Source organism: Podarcis erhardii (assembly GCF_964252035.2).
Source record: "Podarcis erhardii genome assembly, chromosome: 14".
NCBI classification, from domain to species: Eukaryota; Metazoa; Chordata; class Lepidosauria; order Squamata; family Lacertidae; genus Podarcis; species Podarcis erhardii.
The window spans coordinates 11,206,454-11,231,076 of record NC_138503.1 but is presented as its reverse complement, the minus strand read 5'-3'; the positions used below and the strand labels follow the sequence as shown (position 1 = coordinate 11,231,076).

The window sequence follows — 24,623 nt, the reverse complement described above, 5'->3', positions numbered from 1 at the left end:
GTTTGGCAGAGTGTTGTGTGAGATCTGGACCTCTGATTCTTGACATTGTCTCCAATAGCAGCATGCCAGGTGTCCTGTAAAGCACATAGAAATGACCTTCCTCTGATGTCCTGCTCATCTAATGATCAAGATACTCTGTAGTTTCTACACAACTCCCATGGCTAATATCTAGTCAGCCCTACATTTTTGTTATGACCCTGGTGATCTACCTAAAATTTAAATATACATTATGTGAAGCAGCAATTGCTTTTGTTAGTCCCAAGCCCATCAATAACATTGAATGATCCAAAGTTCTAGTGCTTCAAGAGTAAATGAGTTTCTCTCTGTTAATTCTCTGTACACTGTTCAACTACTGCATATTTTTGAAAGTTTTTTATTTGCTATACATTTATTAAGGTATCTAACCAAATTTTGGGCAACCTGTCAGACATTTCAACTGGAATTATTAACAGAGTTAACCTGTGATATTTATTACAACATACAGGTAAGGAAAATCCTTTCAGAACCTTTCCACACAAAAAACACATATCACAGATGGAGAAAATTATGCTATTGTGACAGGAACAAATAAAGCCTCTTTCATACAAACCTGGCCATTTGTTTATATGCTTCCTCAGCCACAGCAAAGATGTGGGGATCCATATCCCCCATGTTCTGGCCACTGTATGCATTGATGATATCTTCGCCATAGATAGGCAGTTGTTCATAAGGATTTATGGCTACTAAAACTATACCTGCAAAATAAAATTAGGGGGGGAATTATGAGATATGTTGTTGGCAAATATTAAATAGAAAAGAAAGTGGGGGGTTCTATTTTAGAGAAAATTTTGTTCTGCATGAAATTGTCCAAAACTTGTTTCTACCCCTTTTGTATTTGTTACATGAAAACAGAGGTCATGAGGTATATAGGTGACCATTTATCACTCTGAAAACCATACAAAGAGTGACTAATTTCTATGCAGAGTGTTAGCTGAAAGCATTTTCCTGGCTTCTGAGTCTTCATGACTTACAGTATGTCACAGCCCAGTTTAAAAAGATTTCAAGTAGTGATTGGCAGGGAAAGAGCTGTATTACCACCTTTGGTTTCTTGCCTACTCCAGCATCTTTGACTTATCCACAGAGTGGGAGAGATGAAGATTCTCAGCATGCAGGGAATCCAATTTCCAGTTCAACAGTATCTCAAGCAGCAGGGCTGGGAAAGACGTCTGCCTGAGACCTTGGCAAGCCGGGGCCAAACGCTACAGAAGGCAATAGTGGACTAGAGGGGCCAACAGTATGGCACAGGGTATGACAGGCTCGTGTAATTACACTGGTACCTCGGGTTAAGTACTTAATTCGTTCTGGAGGTCTGTACTTAACCTGAAACTGTTCTTAACCTGAAGCACCACTTTAGCTAATGGGGCCTCCTGCTGCTGCCACGCCGCTGGAGTACGATTTCTGTTCTCATCCTGAAGCAAAGTTCTTAACCTGAAGCACTATTTCTGGGTTAGCGGAGTCTGTAACCTGAAGAGTATGTAACCCGAGGTACCACTGTATAGTCCAAATGACGGAGAGATACCACGATCTGTGCAAGAGGTGCTGTAAGACATTTTGGACATCAGAGTGTTTATCTCAGATAGATTATTATTAGATAACCACCCTGTTTGTCAGCCTTCAAAGGGGCTATCAGATCTATATGCAGGCCGCCTTTCCAAGAGCCCTAGGCGCATTCTACACTCATAGGTTAAAAGTAGCCATGTTTAGCCAAGCTCTGCCTGTCTGATTCTAAGAGCTCTTCTACAGACAGGCACACAAGGCAGCAGACCACCTTGCTTCCGCAGCTGTTTTTCTCTCCACTTACCAGCTAATTTCCCCTGGGAGTTGGAAGGCAACGCAGAGAGATACAGAGACAGAAACAGAGAGGGAGATAAGTGGCGGGTGACGCCTGCTTCCCCCTAGGCTTACAATCCCCATTAACTTTCTCTGTCTGCCTCCCTTCAAAACTCTCACCAGCCAGAGTTTGGCTACATGTGACTAAATGTAGTGAGTGTAGCAAACCACAGGCTCTAAGCTACGAGTAGACAAACTAAGGCCTGGGGGCCCAATTACCTTCTAAATCTGGCCCACGAACGGTCCGGGAATCAGCATGCTTTTACATTAGTAGAATGTGTGCTTTTATTTAAAATGCATCTCTGGGTTATTTGTGGGGCATAGGAATTCGTTCATTATTTTTTTCAAAATATAGTCTGGCCCACCACAAGGTCTTAGGGACAGTGGACCAGCTCCCTGCTGAAAAGGTTTGCTGACCCCTGCTCTGCTTTAGAGATCCCGCTACCTTTTTCAAATGCTGTTTATTCACTTAACTGACCTTATAACCTTTCCACTGTTTTCTTTCTTCCTACATTGTTTCCTCAAATAGTTGCCTCCCCTTGATCTTTCATGTGGACCAAGGAACAACTTGAGAATGAGGTGGATCTATTGTACCCTTTCAGCCACCAAAATTTGGTGTGGGGAGAAGCTTTCCAACAGCAGATAGTTAGTAGAGAGACCAACTAAGGCTCTTCCCTATAACCAGCCCCATACCCCACTTTGCAGATGCAACTTACAGTCACCTATAGTTGGAAACTCATTTATTTTGGCATTCTTTTCTACAGGTGTAACTATGAACACCACCTACAGATAATTGGTTCTCTGCCATTACACTCACACAGTGAATAGATGAGCATTTCAAAACGTATTGTCCTTCCAGGCTTGTGAGGCCTGCTATTTGTTCATCATTGCATCTGCAGGGAAACAGTGCAGTGGGTACAAGCAAATTTTTATATATACTTATATGCCATTAAATGCTAAATTATATAGAATGCTAAATTATATATAATAAAATTTAGTGTTTAATGACAGTTAGTCATATTAGTTTCTAAAGTAACAAAAGCTCTGTGCCATGCATTTGTGGAGCTTTGCAGAGTTTCACAGGATACGCCTCCTTGTTATAGACTGCAATTACATACCGTTCAACAGTCCTGATTCTGCCAGGACAGCCACAGAATAATAATCAATCACAATAATTTTATTATTTATACCCTGCCCATCTGGCTGGGTTTCCCCAGCCACTCTGGGGAAACACAAAACAAAAACATCAAGCATTAAAAACCTTTCGATACAGGGCTGCCTTCAGATTAGTAAAGCTGCCATGGTTTCTGACCTAATCCCGGGGTACCCCAATTTCTCCCTGCCAGCCAACAGGGGTGCAGAAGTAGCTCCTGAGGTGGCGGCAGCATTGGAAAGGAGGCATGCTGCTTGTTTTCATCTGTTCAGGGTGAGCAGGGTGAACTGACTCCGCAGTGATAGGGATGAGGAACTGCCTCTGCCCTGCTGGTTTCCCAGTCACCCCAGCCCCAGCAGGCTAGGCCACAACGGTTAGCACTGGGATAATGGTGCTTCTGGTGGACAGAGTGCCTGAAGAACTATGGATGGAGCCTCGTAACATTATACAGGAGGCAGCAACGAAAACCATCCCAATGAAAAGGAAACGCAAGAAAGCAAAGTGGCTGTCCAACGAGGCCTTACAAATAGTGGGGGAGAGAAGGCAAGCAAAATGTGAGGGAGATAGTGAAAGATACAGGAAACTGAATGCAGATTTCCGAAAAATAGCAAGGAGAGACAAGAGGGCCTTCTTAAACGAGCAATGCAAAGAAATAGAGGAAAACAATAGAATGGGAAAAACCAGAAATCTGTTAAAGAAAACTGGAGATATGAAAGGAACATTTCGTACAAAGATTACTGTAATAAAGGACAAAAGTGGTAAGGACCTAACAGAAGCAGAAGACATCAAGAAGAGGTGGCAAGAATATACAGAGGAATTATACCAGAAAGATATGGATGTCTCGTACACCCCAGGTAGTGCCGTTGCTGACCTTGAGCCAGACATCCTTGAGAGTGAAGTCAAATGGGCCTTAGAAATCACTGCTAATAACAAGGCCAGTGGAAGTGATGATATTCCAGCTGAACTATTTAAAATTTTAAAAGATGATGCTGTTAAGGTGCTACACTCAATATGCCAGCAAGTTTGGAAAACTCAGCAGTGGCCAGAGGATTGGAGAAGATCAGTCTACATCCCAATCCCAAAGAAGGGCAGTGCCAAAGAATGCTCCAACTACCACACAATTGCACTCATTTCACAGACTAGCAAGGTTATGCTTAAAATTCTACAAGGCAGGCTTAAGCAGTATGTGGACCGAGAACTCCCAGAAGTGCAAGCTGGATTTTGAAGGGGTACAGGAACCAGAGACCAAATTGCAAACATGCGCTAGATTATGGAGAAAGCTAGAGAGTTCCAGAAAGACATCTACTTCTGCTTCATTGACTATGCAAAAGCCTTTGACTGTGTCAACCACAGCAAACTATGGCAAGTTCTTAAAGAAACGGGAGTGCCTGATCACCTCATCTGTCTCCTGAGAAATCTCTATGTGGGACAAGAAGATATAGTTAGAACTGGATATGGAACAACTGATTGGTTCAAAATTGGGAAAGGTGCACGACAAGGCTGTATATTGTCTCCCTGTTTATTTAACTTATATGCAGAATTCATCATGCAAAAGGCTGGGCTGGATGAATCCCAAGCCGGAATTAAGATTGCCGGAAGAAATATCAACAACCTCAGATATGCAGATGACACAACCTTGATGGCAGAAAGTGAGGAGGAATTAAAGAACCTTTTAATGAGGGTGAAAGAGGAGAGTGCAAAATATGGTCTGAAGCTCAACTTCAAAAAAACTAAGATCATGGCCACTGGTCCCATTGCCTCCTGGCAAATAGAAGGGGAAGAAATGGAGTGAGAAATTTTACTTTCTTGGGCTCCATGATCACTGCAGATGGTGACAGTAGTCATGAAATTAAAAGACGCCTGCTTCTTCGGAGAAAAGCAATGACAAACCTAGACAGCATCTTAAAAAGCAGAGACATCACCTTGCCGACAAAGGTATGTATAGTTAAAGCTATGGTTTTCCCAGTAGTGATGTATGGAAGTGAGAGCTGGACCATAAAGAAGGCTGATCGCACAAGAATTGATGCTTTTGAATTATGGCACTGGAGGAGACTCTTGAGAGTCCCATGGACTGCAAGCAGATCAAACCTATACATTCTGAAGGAAATCAGCCCTGAGTGCTCACTGGAAGGACAGATCCTGAAGCTGAGGCTCCAATACTTTGGCCACCTCATGAGAAGAGAAGACTCCCTGGAAAAGACCCTGATGTTGGGAAAGATTGAGAGCACAAGGAGAAGGGGACGACAGAGGACGAGATGGTTGGACAGAAGTGCCTGGCATGCTCTGGTCTATGGGGTCACGAAGAGTCGGACACGACTAAACAACAAAAGGTGCTTCTGAAGGAATTCCCAATACAGGGGGTTATGGTGGGGGGAACAGTTTCATGAGGAATCCACACTTGGAATGAACAGCCCAGGCATTGTAAGAGGGACTTAGAACTCTGACTCATCCAGGTGCTGGGAAGGGATTTGAGATAGGCTCCCCTTGCAATAGGGATGCGGTTGGCGCTGTGGGTTAAACCACAGAGCCTAGTACATGCCGATCAGAAGATCGGCGGTTCAAATCCCCGTGACAGGGTGAGCTCCCGTTGCTCGGTCCCAGCTCCTGCCAACCTAGCAGTTTGAAAGCACATCAAAATGAAAGTAGATAAATAGGTACAGCTCCAGCAGGAAGGTAAACGGCGTTTCGGTGCGCTGCTCTGGTTCGCCAGAAGCGGGTTAGTCATGCTGGCCACATGACCCAGAAGCTGTACACCGGCTCCCTTGGCCAATAAAGCGAGATGAGCGCTGCAACCCCAGTCGGTCATTATTGGACCTAATGGTCAGGGGTCCCTTTACCACTTGCAAAACTGGGGTAAATTGAAGAACTGGAGAGGAAGGAGTGGACACATCTCTGTGCCCCAAAATATGTTTATTGTGCTCCCTCTTTCCACGTCTTTCTCCAGCCTTGGTAGGCAGTGGCTCCCACTCAAGCCACCTGACTCACGTAGCAACACAGTACCATCTTGATTCCCCCCCCCCTCAGGAATGTTGGAGGGTATGCAATCATCTATAAATAAATGTTTGGTTTGAAAGGAGAATGCCAGGAGCCAATTCAGGTGTGCTAACATGCAAGCAGTGGCACAGTTCACTTGGAAGAAAATAGTGTTTGTTTTTCCGCTCCATGTGAAGCATCCCCAGTGAACAGGTGCCTTCCACCTTTCTCAAAAAACAACATCATTACGATTGCACCTCTGAGGCAGAGATGCAAAAGGTTAGGGGGAATAAGTATCTCCAGGGCCTCTAGAAATGCTCTAGTGAAAATGAACACATATACCGAAGTAGCTTTATGTACAACTCAATAAACATTTTCAATTCTATCAGTTGTTAGAATGTTCTTGCTAACTAATTATAAATATAATGGGCTAGATTCACTTAAAACTGAAAGCCCATTTAAAAAACTTTCTCTTTTTAATTTCAGAAGATAGAGAGCTAAAACATTCTCCCTGCAAAGGATAGCTTAAAGAATAGAAGCGTAAATGTATTTCAGGCCTTGAAGAAAAATGAACTGTTTTAATAAACTCTTATTTTTCCAATAATCCCCAGGGATGGGGAGTCTGTGGCCCACAGATGTTGTACTCCAATCCGCATCAGCCCCAACCAGCATGCGCAATCCCATCAAGGTTGAGTAGAGCTATAGTCCAACAACATATGAGGAACCAAAGGTTCCCATTCTTTTGGATTACCCCTTCAGAGTGTGACATGCTGATACTCCGGATTGCTCTATTACTTGGTAGTAAGCCACATTCAACTCAATGGGACTAACTTCCAAGTATGCACACATGTAACTTTAATATTTTTGCCTAATGAAATATCTCTGGAATAAAATCCCTAAGAACACATAAAAGTCTATGTTTATTTTGTTCTACTATGGCAGATCAGGAGTTTAATATTTTGCCTGCTTTTCAAGATATGCTCAGTGATGTCAACATAGATAAGATCATGTCTTCTCTACCAGTATTAAAAACCAACTGGTCACTGCAGTTTTATATGACCAACTAGGATATGCACCTGAATTCCAAAAATGAGAGCTTTCAGTGGTTTAAAAACATTCTAATTCTAGTTATTGCAAAAGAAATACTCCAAGAATTTAAAAAACTGATGCCAAAAATATATTTTTGTAATTCGGAGTGTGTCACTTGTGACAGTTTTTACAGAACAACATGAAAGAGATTTCAAACAAAATCAAAACAAAAATACCTTTGTATTATAAAAGTAGATGCCAAAGTGTGATAGCATAATACTTGTTTAAATTAAGTATTTGAATGCAACAGCCCCTGCTACATTTGGCTTTATGGAGGGGCTTCTAGCCAAGATATATCATTTGCTATATTGATTTACAGGTGCTACTACAGTCAAAGGCAGAACACAGGAAAGTCAAGCTATATGGAGCAAAACCAACACAACTATGTGCCAATCATTACCAAGGAAGAATTGCATCCTACACTTATCGAATGCAAATAAAATAGATTTCAAGAGAATTTAGTTCCAAGTATGGCCACTTCAAACATTATTTACACAGCTTGACTGCTGCTCAAAATCCACATGGTTGTGGTGAAATTTGTTTCCCATGTAAATTGGCTAGACTGTACTAAGAATCTGCATCAGTGTCACAGCTCTGTAAGCTGCTGTGCAGCCAAACATTTGCACAGCCACATTAAATCCTGAGCATGCAGAGATGATGTTTTCCCATTACCATGTTCTGCCAACATTGGAATCAGCTTACATACCTAAGCTTACATACCACAGTGGTTTTCAAAATTAAATACATTACTTTTTAAAAACAGACTCTTCTATGGGATTCCCAAACACCTTATTTTTGTCGTTTTGTAGTTGACATATAATCTGATTTTACATGTTAACATTTAAATAGCAGTGTTTCTTCCGCAAAAAAAGAATTGTTACCTATAAACAATGGAAACAAACATTTGTTAAGGTTTTTTAGCCTATATTTCAGAAAGGCAGTTTCCAGTTAAGGAACCCATACAAGGATTACTGCATATATGATTAACATTTTCAGTGACAAATCGGTAATAATTTCTGAAGTTTGACTTATTATTTATTCTATATCTGTTTTTAAACTGTTCTGCTTGTTTTTACTTTGTGCTGCTGTTTTAGTCTTGTACTGTTATAGTATTCTACTATTTTATGAGTTTCAGGATGTTATGGTTTAATTTTATTACATAGGATTTTATTTATAAATAGAAAAGATTTATACACATTTCTGAAAAAGAAATCAAAAACAAACCAACAGGCCCTAAATGCAACATATAACTTAATATATCCACAGCTATCTGACATGCCCAGCCACATAAGAAAGTCTGGTGTTGTGCTTACCACAATATGTATATATGAGCTTGGAATCTATAAATCGAACTTTCAGGTTATGAAGAACAGCAGGTTCATGGAGATAGCTGAGGGCTGTCAGATCATTTTCACCCACAAGTATGTCAGGGTTTCGCAGGGGTGGTAGCTCCTTGGACTTAGCATCAAGGCTATATTGAAGTTCCTGGAAATTAAATAAGAGCATATATTAGTAAAGGTATAGGGACCCCTGACCATTAGGTCCAGTCGTGGCCGACTCTGGAGTTGCGGCGCTCATCTTTCTTTACTGGCCGAGGGAGCCAGCGTACAGCTTCCGGGTCATGTGGCCAGCATGACTAAGCCGCTTCTGGCGAACCAGAGCAGCGCACGGAAACGCATTAACCTTCCCGCCGAAGCAGTACCTATTTATCTACTTGTACTTTGACGTGCTTTCGAACTGCTAAGTTGGCAGGAGCAGGGACCGAGCAACGGGAGCTCACCCCGTTGTGGGGATTCAAACCGCCAACTTTCTGATCGGCAAGTCCTAGGCTCTGTGGTTTAACCCACAGCGCCACCCGCGTCCCTTAAGAGCATACATTACATGCATCCAAAATAATCAAACACATCACTATACATTTTTTAGAAGAAACATATATGGATATAGTTGAGTACACATACATAACTGCCAATTTTATTTACGATACACTGTAAGCCACCTTGAGCACTTGGGTTAATAGGCAAACTATAAATACAGGCAGCAAATGTCTAACTGATGTGCGATCACCGCCATGCAGGTCCTTTTGAATCCAGAAGAGGGCAGAGCAGAGGCAGAATGGGGGTGGGGCAGAGCTTACGGGGCAGCGCACTCTGCCGACGTACACGGGGGCTGGGAATGGAACCCCCGCGCAAAATGTTTGCCACCTGTATTACAAATAAACAAGACTATGAACATGTAACTTTTGCAGGAAATGATAGCAAATTTTTTTTTAAAAAAAGAAGAGTTAACATTACCTTGCCATCCTCAACACGAAGATGAAGGACTTTGTCTCCTGATTTATAATCTTTTACAAGTTCTGCTGATTTCCAGACTACTTCTGGATCAGGTATCCAAATCCTTGCATACTGCAAAACAAAATTAAGAAAGGATCGGCTGTATTTTCTCAGCAATTTGTATTGAAATTATAACAATAATCACACACACATTACCTTTTAAAAAGTATCAGCCATGTTATGGGGGGAAATATTTACAGCAAACATGATTGTCTTCAGCTGAATTTAATGAGAAAACTGTATTGTAATAATCCAATGAATTGATTTTTTATCCCCAGTTAATCCTATGGACTTATTTGAAATCAGGGATGCAATCCTAAACATGGGATCTAGGAAGTGTCTCATCAAACTCAAGGGAAATTATACAATGCCTACAGGTATGTATTGAACGCTTCAAGGCAAAGACAGACAGGAATTATTACCATCACCACTTGAGAAAAATTTATGAAATTATTTATCAATGCTAACTTAATAACTACTACTTCTGTGCACTGACTTAACTTTATTAACAGATGTAGTCTATACAGATTGTTAGGAAATTACCAAGTGCTTGGGAATTTTTGTTATAATTTCACTCCAATGACTCCTAGGTTTTACTGCAGTGGAATATACCTCCAAGTACTGACGCTATGTACTCCACCAAAAGGACTTCAAGGCAAGGACTGTAGATCTTCCATCATGTTTTTTATTTGAAGATTCTAATCTAGAAGTGCAATAGCCACTTTCTTTTGAAGAAAGATGATATAGTGGTCTAACTGGAAACTCCTCGTGGAAAGAGCAGACATACTAAAGATTTATTTTCCCCGCCCACATATATACCGTAAGTTTTCTCACACAACACATTCAGTCCAAGACATTCTGGTCCTGAAATCAGAATCCAAACTGTGCCCATCCCTCCACAAAATGCACCACTGTTGTCATATGCATCCACACAAACAACAGTTATAAATTCACACGTTGCCATTACTGATGCAAAATGCACTAAAGTCATTCATTTAAAAGTTGCACCCTCTCTTCCTAACCTCAAACGTCACCAAAAACCATTGCAAACTGTGCTCTGAGGTCCTGGTTACAGACAAACTCTGCTTTGCACTAAATGATTTGACTGTAACAACCAGCTGTGCCACTAAATCAGGAGGGGATACGAGCATGTGAAGCAGGAGGGGAGGACTAAGCATACGAGTACAAGGCTCAGTCATGGAGCCATAGCTTGCCACTGCATCAGAATGAGTCCAACATTTCTTTAAAAAATTGTGGAAAATATAGATGGCAGACTAGAGGACTAATTTGACTATTCAGATATTTTGATAACACTCGTATTTCACAAACTCTCAAGTGGCAAGGCTGCCTTTCCATATACTCCATCTGTCCCCGTCTACCAGGGACAGTACCAATTTTTTGTTACCTGTCTCTGAGAAAAAATGGCCCCTATTTTTGCCTTGCTAAAATCATTTTAATGTGAATTGCTAGAATTGCCATTCTTTAGGAATCAGCTCACTCTATCACCAGGAGGGAATCTAGAGCTTACATTACTGAGTGGGGATAGAGCATACTGTTTGTAGTTAACACACACATTTAAAGCCATGCGCTGTGACATCAGTGCAGTATGCAGAACAGTTTTTCATTTCACTTACTAGCATACTATCAGACAATTATGATTTACCAATATATCTTTAACTAAAAGAAACAAATGCCATATTGGCTTTAAAATCAGTGGATGACAGGCTATTGAGGACTAAATGCAATGCTGTATAGGAGTTGACATGGGTTCAGGAGTGTACCTTTCACACGTATAGCTCTGGTTTTCTTCTGTGAAATATTGGAGGCTCCCCCTTTCTAACGTATTCTACTTTCTGGGATCTCCAGTCACTTTTTTTATAAATTCAACTAGTAAAAAAGCAGCAAAAGCAATAGGATATAAACACACTCCTGTAGGGCCAGCCCATCCATGAGGCAAGATGAGGTGACCACCTCAGGCAGCAGGATCCACCAGGGCAGCAGATCTCAATGTTGATCTTTCTTCCCCTTTCCCTTGTTCCTGATGAGATCTTCCCTCACCCCTTCTTCCCTGGCGGGGACGGGGGCAACCCCAGGTACCAAAATGACTTGAGCCAGCCCTGCACTCCTGACAAAGCATACTTGGTTGTGCAGTGGCCAGTTTCCTGAAGTAACGTGGCAGCTCCTGCTACACCCCTAGGGTGCTCTGCCAAGCAGGCTAGTCTTGCCCATGAATGGATCTGCACTGAGCAACCACTGTGTGCCTTTGCACTTGAGTCTGGAAGTAGAGGAGAGGCTGGCACATACCTGGGTGTGAGGGAGGAAGCACCCCTCAGTTTACGAAACGTGATTAGACAATACAGAAATGCAGCAGGCAATTCAGTTGGAAGAGCTCTTGCAAAACTACACTAAAAAGGCAATTCGGTTGGAAGAGCTCTTGCAAAACTACACTAAAAAGGAAGTGGCATTCTGGGCCTTTATGCAGGCAGCTATGCCTAAAAATATGCAGTCAACACTTTATGAATCTCAGAAGCCATCTGGAAGCAGCCATTCCATCAGGCTGCAGCACTCCATTGGCTCTACCAAGAAACAAGCAACTTTGGGCTTCCCCTTATCTTTAACTTTTTCCATCCCAGCTGGTTGTTATAAGAACTCTGCAACTAAGAACAAGTGTCCGAGTTTTCCTTCCTCCTCCTCCTTCCCAATCCCTTTTCCTTTTTTTACTGTGTCTTTCCTTTCAGCACTGATCTTTGAAAGCCACCGTGGGAGCCTTTTTTGGCTGAAACCAGAGTTGTCGAAAATCATTGGCGAAAGGGTGGTTTCAGTTCCCCAACAGAAGAGGATAAGTGATCGTTGGTGTGAATATGAGTATTGCAAAAGGGTTCTGTTATATCTATGAAGCACTGGGAGTGAAAGTTTCTGTTCTTCAAACATAGCACAGCAGATGTTGAAGTCTTATGAAATGCCTGTAGATGCACTGGGTAATCCTGGAAGGGGGTCAAATAATGCTAACCACACTAAAGAGAAAAAAGAACAACTGGACCTATAACCTAGAGACAGTTCCTCCACAATTATGAAGCTTTATGACTCTTGAAACCACTTCTAAAGTGGGTGCACGTGATTTAATGGACAAGCTTATGGCAGACAAAACCAAAAACTACTTGTCATCGAATACAGAGCAAGCATTTGTTTTCTTTTTCTGTATTCATAAAAAACCCATTGTGTTCCATAGCAGAACTTTGAGCATCTAACTTAAAGCCATGCACGACACCAAAACAATACAATAGAATATGGGCCTTTAAATGTGTTTGTGGGAGGGGGGTTAATGGTTTGTTTTGTATGCATTCTGTGTTCTCATTTTGTATTCTTTGTGACGAACCATCCTGTGATCTTCAGATGAAACTGAATGTGCACAAGTTAAACGTACATAAGTTGAGGGTCTACTGTATTCTCATTCAAGTACAATAGGGAGCTTCAGTGAACTCCAGATTCATTGTTTCACAGCCTTCCAAGCCTGCCAAGCACAAGTCTCTGTAGCTGCCCTCCACAATGGAGACAGCTGGAGACAAGAAGAAAAATGAAGTGGAAGAAGAAAAATGTGCCTCAGAAGCACCAATAGTTGTGAAGTTTATTCTCAAACCACAGCTCCCCCATCCCAACCTTAAACCCAAATATAGACTTAGGTCACCATGCCTACCAGCACCTGCTAATCCAGAGACCGGGAATTTGTGACCCTCCAGATGTTAGATTCCAACTCCAATTAGCCCCACAGCTAGTATAGCCAATAGTCAGTGATGGTGGGAGGTTTGGTTGAACTATATATGGAGAGCCGCAAGTTCCACATTTCTGTGCAGAAGAAACTAATATTGGTGCCTTTCCTGTGGAAGCTGCTTGAAGCTGAGCACACATTTTTGCTGCTTTGGCATTCTGATTAGTGGATCAACATTGGAAACTACTGACCCAGTGGATCCTGCCGTCTGAGGTGGCTGACTCAGCTGTTTCATGGATGGGCCGGCCCTGGGGACACTGGGGAAAGGACACCTCTGCAGTACACACCCCACAGAAATGCTTGTTTAATACTCTCTCAGATGTCAAGCAGATAAAGAACTGCACAACTTTTAGAAGACATCTGACGGCAGCCCTGTATCAGGAAGTTTTTAATGTGTTTTTATATGTACTGTAAGCTGCCCAGTCTGATATTTTCAGACCAGTGATATCAGCAAGGGGCTGTTCATTTAGACTGTAACTTTAAGAACTTTCTTTCCCAATCCTTTTTCCTTATGTGTCATATATTTTTAAGAATGTAAGCCTGAGGTCACAGACCGTCTTTGTACTGATTTTTGTAAGCTGTTTTGAGAGCCTTTCGGCTGAAGGGCAGGGTATGAATGCTTTTTAAAAATAAAAAGCAGGTGCTGGTTATCATTTCTCATTCATATATAAGGCCATGCCAGAATATCATAAGGAGCACCTTTCGAACCTCTGCTTGGGAAACCAAAACACTATCTCCTGCAACGACAGAGAGAAGGGGAAACCAGATTGCAGATCACCATAGAAACCAGACTGCCAGAGCCAGCTGAGCCTTCCACGTGAGATAGTTAAAAGGATATTAAGATCCTGCTACCACAACCAGAAAATGGTAGTTTTAAACATGCATGCTTGATCATCTGTAGTTTTACCAACAGTACAGATAACACTTCAATCCTTGTTTAAGAAAGCATAAAAGAGAATTGTTTTAATAATAAAGCTGCATGCGGTGGCCAAGCTGTACATTATTTTGCTCTCATTTATTCTGAATTACAGCCAGCTCTATTCTAAAGCATCAGAACACCAACTCATATCAAACATGCAATCTGTAGTATTTATTATATAAGCTTAGCAGGATAGTAATGCCCTGCTACAGATTTGTGACACTGTCCTAGCAGTTCCACATCAGGGTATGTGCTATTGAAAGCCAGACCTAAGAGAGAACTCTTGGAAACATTTTATGGCAGCTGGATAGTAGCACAGATGTTCTGCACGGCTTAAAGCTGGTCTAGAATAGAGAAGAAAGCAGCAGCTGCTACCAAAAAAAACCCCAACCCTAGCATCCATGAATATAATACACTGGTCTCAGATCGAGGGTGATGGATTGTTGGGGTTCTTTTTAGCAAAGGATAAATAACACACAGTGTCAGCACAAGGATTCACTTGAGACTGTTTCAGTGGCTGAATATTGGGCAGGCGTGAGATATCTTTGCATAGAAATCCCAAAGTCGGAACGTTTTCCACAAATTAAACACAAATGAATTGTTTTTTTCCAGGATACTGCTAAATAGCATCCATTATATTATTGCAACACCTCAAGGACTCCCCTATATGAACCAACCTGTACCCTGCAATCATCATTTGAGGCCCTTCTTCATGTGCCCACTCAACAAGAGGTCCAGAGGTTGGCAACACAAGAACAGGCATTTTCAGTGGTGGCGCCTTGCTTGTAGAATGTTCTCCCAGGGAGGTTTGTCTGACACCATCATTACCTATCTCTAGGCACCAGACAAAAACATTCATTTTTCACCATGCCTTTGACTTCTAATTATCTATGGCCTTTTGTATGTTTGTGCTTATTTAGTGTTTGTTTAAGTCACTGACTTGAAGTGGCTAATAATAATAATAATAATAATAATAATAATTTTATAATAATTCTGCTGCTTCTCCTTGCAACACTCATAGACACACTTGACAAGATTTATGCAGAACAATTAACAGGTACATTTTCCCAACTCTTTCTTTTGCACACAATATAATATAAAAAAAATAGTGGAGAGGCAGAATGAGGCTTAGATGGAATTCTATCTCACAGAAAGAGCAGACACCATGAACTAGGGCAAGATTCCTCTTGTACTTTATGATACCATCTGAGATCACATGAACAAATCATCAGACCATATTAACTACCAAAACATTCACATCACAAGATGTACTGGAGGCATTCACCTCTTGACAACATCAATGATGACTAGAAATAAGCTGGCTTTTCATCAGGAATTCTCAAAACAAACACCTAGGATGTGTATTTCTTTATTTTCTATTTGTTGGGTATTTTATTTAAATTGGATGTACAGATATAGAAACTACTGTTAATTTGTTAATAAGTTCATTCCTCTTGTTATTGTGAATGCTTGATACCAAGTTTCAATTTTTTAAAAAGTTCTGAAAACCAGCAAAAGGAAAACAAAAAAATGTACACCTAGGAAACAATGCCCTGGAAACGTCTAAGCTAATCAATATGCACAGGAATTATACAAGTACCTTTCACAGTAGCATTCTGTCATTTTAAACTTAAGCAAGAAGTAACTGAAGAATAGACTCCTCAATAATGCTTATTCAGTTTCTTTCAGTGATGTAGGAATATTTGAGCATATGAAATTAAGACAGCAGCCCACATAACAGTATAGATATCCAAATAACACAGGCAAATCTATTCTTCAGAAAGAACTGAACCTCAGATACAAAACAAAGATCTATACTACCATAGACACACACACACACAAATGAAGTGCCAGTGCCAGATTATACACTAATCTTTTTACCAAGAAAGTAACGGCAGAATGGATTATTGTTCTCAATGCATAGAATCTAAAAAGATGCCATTTCTCCAATGTCTTCATCAGGGTTGGACCTACTATTAGGTAGTAGAGTGAGCAATTGCCTCCGGTGGCAGGTGCTGGAGTGTAGCAGTAACAGCGCGCGCGCGCGCTCTCTCTCTCTCTCTCTCTCACACACACACACACCCCCCCGATACTATCCCATCAGCAGCACTGAAGTAAGATTCAGCTGCCAATATAGTAGGCTTCTGTATATTGGGTCCAAGGATCACACACACATGGAGGCAATGGATGGAAGATGGATGGATGGATGCTGAGGTGACCTCCCAGGGTGAGAGACTGGGAAAAGAAAGGAAAGCTCCCAGGTGAGAGATGGGAAGGTCCACCACTTTCTGAGACAAGTGTTAAGAGCTTTCTCTGCTTTTGTTTTTATTTAGGTTTTTTAATCTTATTGTATTATGAAAAAGCTTTAATAAAATCTTATGGGGAAAAAGAGGAATGAAGAGGGGACTGTCTTGTCCTTTGCCTCAGTTGGCAAAACATCATGAGATGACCCTGGTCTTCCTCCATCAAAGGACTCTGTCTGTTTTCCAGGTATTTTGCCTCATGCTTTTGTAGCTTGGCAAGAGTCTGAGGCGGAGTAGTCAAAGAAACCATGGTTAAGCATAGCTGTTGAGTTTGGACATTAACACCTAACTATAGTTAAAATAAGGGATGATTCTTAAGCCAACAGCAAACCATTGTTTGTTGCCAGAAAACAAGCAATGATTGGTCTGCAGGGTTGAGTTTAGACATTTAAACAAACTATGGTTTAGCACAGAGCACAAACTAGGCCAAATATGTACACGTTCTTTAAGGGTGGTGATTTTAGAGTCAATCTGTAAGTCCTGAAATAGCATATGGTGCAATCTTCCTCTGACAGCATCATTTCGGAGCACAGGTGAGTGCATGCTCGAATATTATCACAAGACATGAATTCCCTGCATTTTACTCAAGTCTTCCTGATTTGGTGGCGGTTGCTACATTCATACATGCAGGAAGTTGGGGCTCTAAAAAGCAATGGTGAAATTCAAACACTGAGCTGCCAAAATTTACCACGTGCTTTTCAATTCCTCTCACAGGTCACAGTCCCGAGGCACTTTCTATAATATGTAAAACATTTCGGCTATTTAGCATGATTAGCACATCCCTTTTCTTAGCGGCTGGCTTGTTTTTTTATTTTTAGCTTTTTTTAATTCTCTGGGCAAGGAAGTGAAACTGTTATATGCTCCAAGACTTAGCAATGCAGCATGTCAAAGTACTATTTGTAAGACTGACATAAAACTCACACATCTTTACTACTCTCAGAAGCTACAGTGCTCTTTCTAGAACTAAAATAAGGGGGGGGGGGTTCTCCCTAGGTTTTTAAATAATTTGCCTATTTTTGATCTTTCAAGAGCTGGGAAATTTTTGGTGCCTCCTGAGAGTTTTGCTATACCTTCCTGTTGCTGGTTCTATGGTTCCCCCCTGCCCGGCCCAAAGCTTTTAAGTTTTTGGGTGGCATATAAATGTTGTATGTAAATGAATGGATGGATGGGTGAGTGAGTGAGTGAATGAATGAATGAATGAATGAATGAATGAATAATGCCACTCCCACAGCTACAGCTTTCACCCATTCCCAACTGCCCATTATTTACCAGTTCATCCCACTCTTCCTCCAAGGCCACTGAGTTGGCATACATAGTTCTCGGCACTCACACACAAACACCCACCAACAACCATCCTGGAAGGTTAGTTATAGGTTAAGAAATGATGACTCAAAACCCCCGAGGAGTTTCATGGCTAAACTGGGGGTTGTATCCACGTCTTCCCAGTCCTCCCTTAGCACTCTAACCACTAGTTTGCCAAGCTTTCTCTCCACTAGCTATTGCTCCATCCAGTGCAAGCTCAGAGCCCAGGATGCTTTTTGCATGCTGAAAGGGCAGAGACTGCTGAACACCCAGAATACCATAGCACATTTCTTTCTAGTCATCAGAGACAGAGCCCCAGCACAGCTTTTCATACAGTTTCTGGACTATGTGGGTTGTACCAAATGTAGACCCACTGAAATTAAACTCAACTAACTCAAATTAAACTCAACTAACTGAAATTAAACTCAACTAACTTAGGGCCATTAATTTTCAGTGGGTCTACGCTGTGCAGGACTCAGCCGTATATGGCCCAATGTTGCTTTCCACAACAGAAACAATGACACAAAAAGAAACATCAGAGAGCAGCAGCTGCTACCTGCGACAATATAATGATGCTTCTTCCCAGCCAGGAAGAGAATTTCTTTTAATGCAATCAAAGAAGTAAGAGAATACAGTGTAGCGAAGCATTGCCCCTAACAGAAACACAAAGAAGAGCTTTTCTGACCACAACAAAAATAGCACCAGGCATTTTGGAAAGGCTTACTGGCCCTTTGCCTTGACAAGTTTGTGTCAACTCTGGTACATTGGCTAGTGCACCTTAACAAAATGATGACACCAGAGCCTCAAGCTGTATTATTCAGAAACCGATAGTTTCCTTACATTTGCAAGAAGAAGGCAACAGAAAGGAAGATTACAGTGCCTGTACAAGTTCTGGTGTGTGAGAAAGGAAGGGAGGGAGGCGAAAAGAGACAGAATGCTAACATTGCTTTGTAACACTTTCCTGTAGCACAGCAGAGAGAAGGTTCTAACTAGCCTGTTCTTGATTTTACTGTATCACTTCAGACTGCAGGTGGAGAATATTTTTGATGCTCCTCTATACTTAAAAAAGCAATCTCCGTAACACTCCCATACTAGTTTTCCTGTGCATGACTAAACTACACACATTTCATCTATTTCACCAGTGCCACCTTCTGAAAGAAAACTGATGAACAGTGAGAGTTTGGCAGATTCTGCTATGAACAAAGACCTCAAGGTGAATGTCTGAAGACTGAAAATTTGCTCTCTTTGCTAGGCCATAGCAACAGCATGCAGCTTAGGCAAATGAATAAAAATGCACAGCATTATCATTATTTTATTATTATATTTCTCCTTACCTCTCACAAGCCCAAGGCTGCTAACAAAAAGGTAGATAACTAAAAGCAAAGTAAAGGTGCAGTCCAAAAGTACAGCAGACAGCATTAAATTTAATTAAAGAAATGCAAGTACAAATGCAGATGATGTCACTGTTATTATGCTCCAACGACTGGTTGGAGCAACTTGAATTCCTATCTAAACTCATATAATTTGCAGAACAGTCTAATTTCAGCAGCAAGGGAGTTCCACGGCCCTAGCCCACTGAGAAGGCCCCGTTTCATAAAGTGACCTGTCTAAATCACATTCATTGAAGGCAGCACAAATCAGGCTTCCCCTGTATGCTACTACCAGCACCCAGAATTGGGCTTGATGTTCAGTGGCAGCCAATATAGTGCTTTCAGAATCCGTGCAACGTGCGTCCATATCAATGCCTTACACAACAACCAAGCAGAAGCATTCTGTGCCAACTCATCTTCAAGGGAAGCCCCACATAGAGCAGCGTTAGAAACTTATATAAGCCACATGCCAGATGACAGCTTAAACCTAGGTTACTGTTGCTGCAACAGAATTATCTATTCGCCAGAGGGTTGGACCAGATCACCCTCAGGGTACCTTCCAACATTACAATTCAATGATCTCGACTACATTGTTTGACTGTAGCTTGTTCTTACAACAATTCACTTGTCCCAGTATGAAAGAGAAACACACACAGCGGAAGTGGAAATGGTATTAACTAAGGACTAAGGCAGAGGTTTTTGAACTGTGGGTACCAACCTGGCACCCAGAAATCTCCATACAGTTGCAATTGGACCCATGTCAGTAGCACCTGGGGAACTTCGAACACTGCCACAGAATGTATTACATTAGTTAAATTGGGAGCTCATGGAAGCATGGACAACTGCAGCCAACTGGAGACATAATTGGTGAACCAGGGGAGCAGAGGCACTCCTAGCCACAGTGGCTGGTGAGCACTCTAAGAACTGTTCTTTTATGGGAAGTGCTACCCCATCAGAATGGGCTGTTTGCCTAATTTGCAAGCCCAAGAACAAGTCTCAGACTTATATTCAGCTTTAGTTTATTGTTCCTCATCCAGTTCATCACTGCCTCCAGGCACTGTTTCAGCACTTGTACTCTCCTGATTCAGATGGTATGAAGAAATAGAGCTGGGTGTGTCCACATACTGGTGGCATTGTGCTCCAATTCTCTGGCTGACACCTCCCATTGGTTTTGTGTAATGTTAAAAATATTAAGAAGTTTCACAGTGCGGAGAGACATTTTCCCTCCCTTTCATATAAGACAAGAATATGGAAACGTACAGTGAAACTGATGGGTAGCAAATTCGGAAAAGACAAATAAAAGGACTTTCTCATACCATATATAACAACTGACATACAGAATTTGATAGCCACAAGTTTGTGATGGTGCAACAGATGACTTTAAATGGAGATTATATCCATGAATTATAATTCTATCAACTGCTATTCATTATGACAGCAATATGGAAATACCAAACTCAGAGAAAGTCTACTTTTGAATTCCAGGAGTTGGGGAAGAAACAACAGAAAGGGATGTTGCCTTCATCCTTACTGGTGAGGTTCCCAGAAGCATTCAGCAAGCCACTGTTGGAAACAGAATAAGTGGCAAGATGGACATTTGGTCTGATTCTGTAGGGCTTTTCTTACGCTTCAAAGTATTCAAGTTAACTGAACCTACCAAGTTTAGTTACTCACATTTACTACTGATTTTCACAGAACCAAATAGTTTAAAAATGCCAAGAATCCCCATATAAATGGGCTGATGAAGATCACATTCCACTTGAAATTCAACTGACCTATGCTGAAAAAGGCAGTGACCCAGTAAGATGTTTAAAGGTATTCCACATATGAGCAAAGGCTAGACTATCATGAATGCAGTTGTTTGTTATTACTAGTTTCCTAATTACAAAAAAGGAAAGCTTCTTTTATATTGGTGTTTGTAGCTTAATGAAACATCAATGTAATGCTATGATCGCTTAACCTTTTTACAGGAAAAACAGAAAGAAGACCCCCCAAATGTCACCCTGCAGCTGGACTGCAATACTATATACATACTTTTCTAGGAGAACTGAACTCAAGTGGGCTTACTTTGGAGCACTAGTAATAGGCACATTGTGATGTAATAGACACAATAGGAAAACATAAATAGTTAAAGGAGACTCATGGTAAGAAATTGGAGCAATGATTTATGGTTGCAACTTGAAACTAGTTTCCCAAGAATGCATTGGCCGAAAAGTCAACAGAGAGAAGTCCGTATTTACAGAGCTGCCATTAAAACAGAACTTTCCACTGCAAAAGGCCATCAAGCATACACATTACATACCATATAGCTGAGGTTAGTTTTGTTTTCATTTTTAAACAGGGTTTGTGTTGCTTCCTTCCTATGCATTTATCTCAGTTTAACGTAAATCCCTTCCACCTTCCGTGGTCACTGCATTAGCAGCAGCTGAATACAGTACAGTATTGCCTTGGATCAAAGCAGAGCACATGTGTTTGCTTATTATCAAGATTTATATCTTGCCTTTCTATAAAGTATCCAAGGGGCCAAATCGAACCTCTTCAATTTACAGCATAAAATGTATGCACAAAAGGAAGACATGCCTTAATGGAAGGGCTCTACTGCAACTATTACCAAGAGCAAATTATACTCTTGACCAATCCCCTGAGCCCGTTTATTTATTACCTGGCATCTATCTCTCGTTTCCCCTGGCTTACTTTCTACTGAAGGAAGTGCAAGGATAGAAATCAGCAATGATTATTCGATGTACTTAATACATTCATAGCAGCGACATCCAACTCCCAATAGACTGTGATCTACTCATAGCATTTAAAAAATGGCAGCGATCTATCCATTGTCGTTGGATGGACCAAAGTTCTTGAGCTTTTTTAGGAAGCCACAATTCCCCCCCCCCCTTTTGGGGGGAGAGATAACTGAGGTACCAAAGATCTACCAGGAACACCCCGTGATCTACCACTAGATCATGATCTAGTGAACTGTTGGACACGCCTGATTTAGAGGATTGGGGAAGCCACACCTTGCTGAAACACCTTTTTACAGACTTAACACTGCCTTGTAACAGATGAATGCCACACTAACCCTCTTGGCTGCAACAAAGAATGAGAGGCACTACAAATAGTTTTGTAGTGTGCAAAGATGATTTTATTGTCTCATTAAAAGAAAAGTCAGAAGAATCTGACATCTATTTCAGGATACTTTATTTGCACACATAATCTTCATTACATTACGCCATACTGCCACACAGCAGTTCTGTTAAGAGACCAGCAACTTTTGGCTCTCCAAGTTGTTCAATTCCAGCTTGTTTTTACATGAATCTTGTAACTAAGATTTAGTGTCCGAGTCTGCGTTTACCGTCCTCCCTCCCTTTTCATTTTGTGTTTCGCAGCTTATCAGCAATATTTGCAAGGTACTTTGAAGGTACTTTTTCAACTGAAAAGGGAGATAAAAAATGTTTTACCCATCTTGCTCCCAAATGTCTTCTTTCAGTAAATAGTAATATATTTAATACGGAAGTAATGTTTTTGAGGAAATCATGTAACAAAAGAAGGAACAATATCTTCATTCAAGAGCGGCAAAGCAGCAAATTCTGACTATTATCTGTTCCTGTGTTCACTGAAGTTATTACTGGGCCCAAAGAAAAAGAGACTAAAGGGGGGGGGAGTGAACCACACCTCTAGTTAAGAGCAATCCAGCAATATCATTTCATGATATCTAATTCTTTGGGAATGCAAGTCTCCAGAAGCAGTCTTTGATACATGGGACAAAATGCAAATACTTGAATCTCATGATGCATTAACTGTTCCAGTCTCTGGTACTCCAAAGAGATCAAAGCCGAATACACTGCACATCTCTCTTCCTGACCAGATGTTTAATTAGCCTTCTCTATACAACTGCTAGATAAACAGTTTCTCTGTTCCGTTCAATTCTTAAGATCTCTCCTCTTTTTTCTGACAACATGCTATATAAACCACGTACACCCTCGAGGTGTCTGGATATAGAAGATTTGACTATACACAACGGTAGCTCTCAATTTCAAGAATTCCAGTACATTCCAATACATCATATAATGCAATTATGAAAATATACCAGTATTTGTAGCATTGGTTTACATTATATGCTTAGGTTATTTGTGCCTTCTCAAAAAGAACAGAGCCCATCAAAGCATCTGGAAACAGAGCTAATGGTAAAATTAATTATCACAGATATAAAGGTAAAAGACGTTAAACAGAACTGAAACTACTCATTTGAGACTATCTCTCATATTGTTTTCCCATGATAGGAAATAAGATATACGTCAGAAAAAAAACCACAGCTTGATCATAACTTGGAAATGGACAAGTATTACACTTTTGATTCTTATATCTGGTATCTACCAGAAAGTTTGACCTGGTTGAAGTGTGTCCAGCCATACTCAAATTACAGAATAAATCCTTATCCCTGGCTCTTCCTGAGCTAGACAGCTCTTGCAGCAATCCCATTAGGGTTACTTTAAAGGTAGACGCCATTCATCCTGTTTTAGAATATAATCAACATAATCTCACAGATCATCTATGGCACATTACACTTAAGAATGTACCAATGGACAAGTTACTGTCGTTATATGTTGTTCTTGCATTTAAATGAAAAACAATGAAATGAAAAATTATTGGGGGGGAGAGTTTTTCTGGAGGCCTAAAAGCAGAGCAAAATGCCCAGTTGTATCAAGCAGAACTCGAAAGTAGATAGTCGTTTTTGTTTTTGAAACATTCATTTTGCTGCTTGATGTACCAGAGAACCTCGCTTTTAAAAAGCTCATCAGCAGACTTAGGAAAAACTCTTAAGGAAACAGGAGTCCTTGCCCAGAAGCTACAAGCGTGTTTTCTGTTAGAAAACCTTCATTTTAAAACCATTACTTTCTCTCCACATTCTTAGTCAGGCACACCCTGAGAAGAAACCCCTGAGGAATATAACTTGTTTGCTTTGTTGTCTAACCAGGAAGTTCTGCCTGATACCACATTCTGGAGAACCTTCTTTTTCAGTTCAGTTCAGCTGTTAGTAAGCAGATTCACAGGAGATTCAATAACCTAATCAGACTGTAGCCTCCAAAATATTGCAAGGCTGAAGGGGAAGATATAGTAGGTAATGGGGGCGAGTGAGAAACATCAACTCAAAAGCCAGAGAGACTTATAGTCCAATGCTACAAATACTGACTCAGAAGAAAAGCTTAGGTCATGGGTAGGCAAACTAAGGCCCAGGGGCCGGATCCAGCCCAATCGCATTCTAAATCCGGCCTGCAGATGGTCCGGGAATCAGTGTGTTTTTACATGAGTAGAACTTGACCTTTTATTTGAAATGTATCTCTGGGTTATTTGTAGGGCATTGGAATTCGTACATTATTTTTTTCAAAATATAGTCCGGCCCCCCACAAGGTCTGAGGGACAGTGGACCAGCCCCCTGCTGAAAAAGTTTGCTGACTAGGTGTTGTATCGGGTTTCACCCAAGTACAGTGCTTCTCAAACTCTTTTCTCTAGACCACACTTTCAGAATAACAACTTTCTTGTGCCACACCAAA

The 24,623-nt window shown here is 41.1% G+C and overlaps 1 protein-coding gene across 5 annotated transcripts in view; it reads right to left on the bottom strand.

Moving 5' to 3' along the window:
* Positions 1–24,623, bottom strand: part of MYO5A (myosin VA) — a 117,451-nt gene that overhangs the window by 82,427 nt on the left and 10,401 nt on the right. For all 5 annotated transcript variants that reach the window (XM_081838628.1, XM_081838627.1, XM_081838629.1 and 2 more), the window contains exons 2-4: positions 9,376–9,486; positions 8,398–8,569; positions 590–734 (exon numbers count right to left, since the gene is read on the bottom strand). In XM_081838628.1, the coding sequence (XP_081694754.1) occupies positions 590–734; positions 8,398–8,569; positions 9,376–9,486 (428 nt within the window). The remainder of the gene's footprint in view (positions 1–589; positions 735–8,397; positions 8,570–9,375; positions 9,487–24,623) is intronic.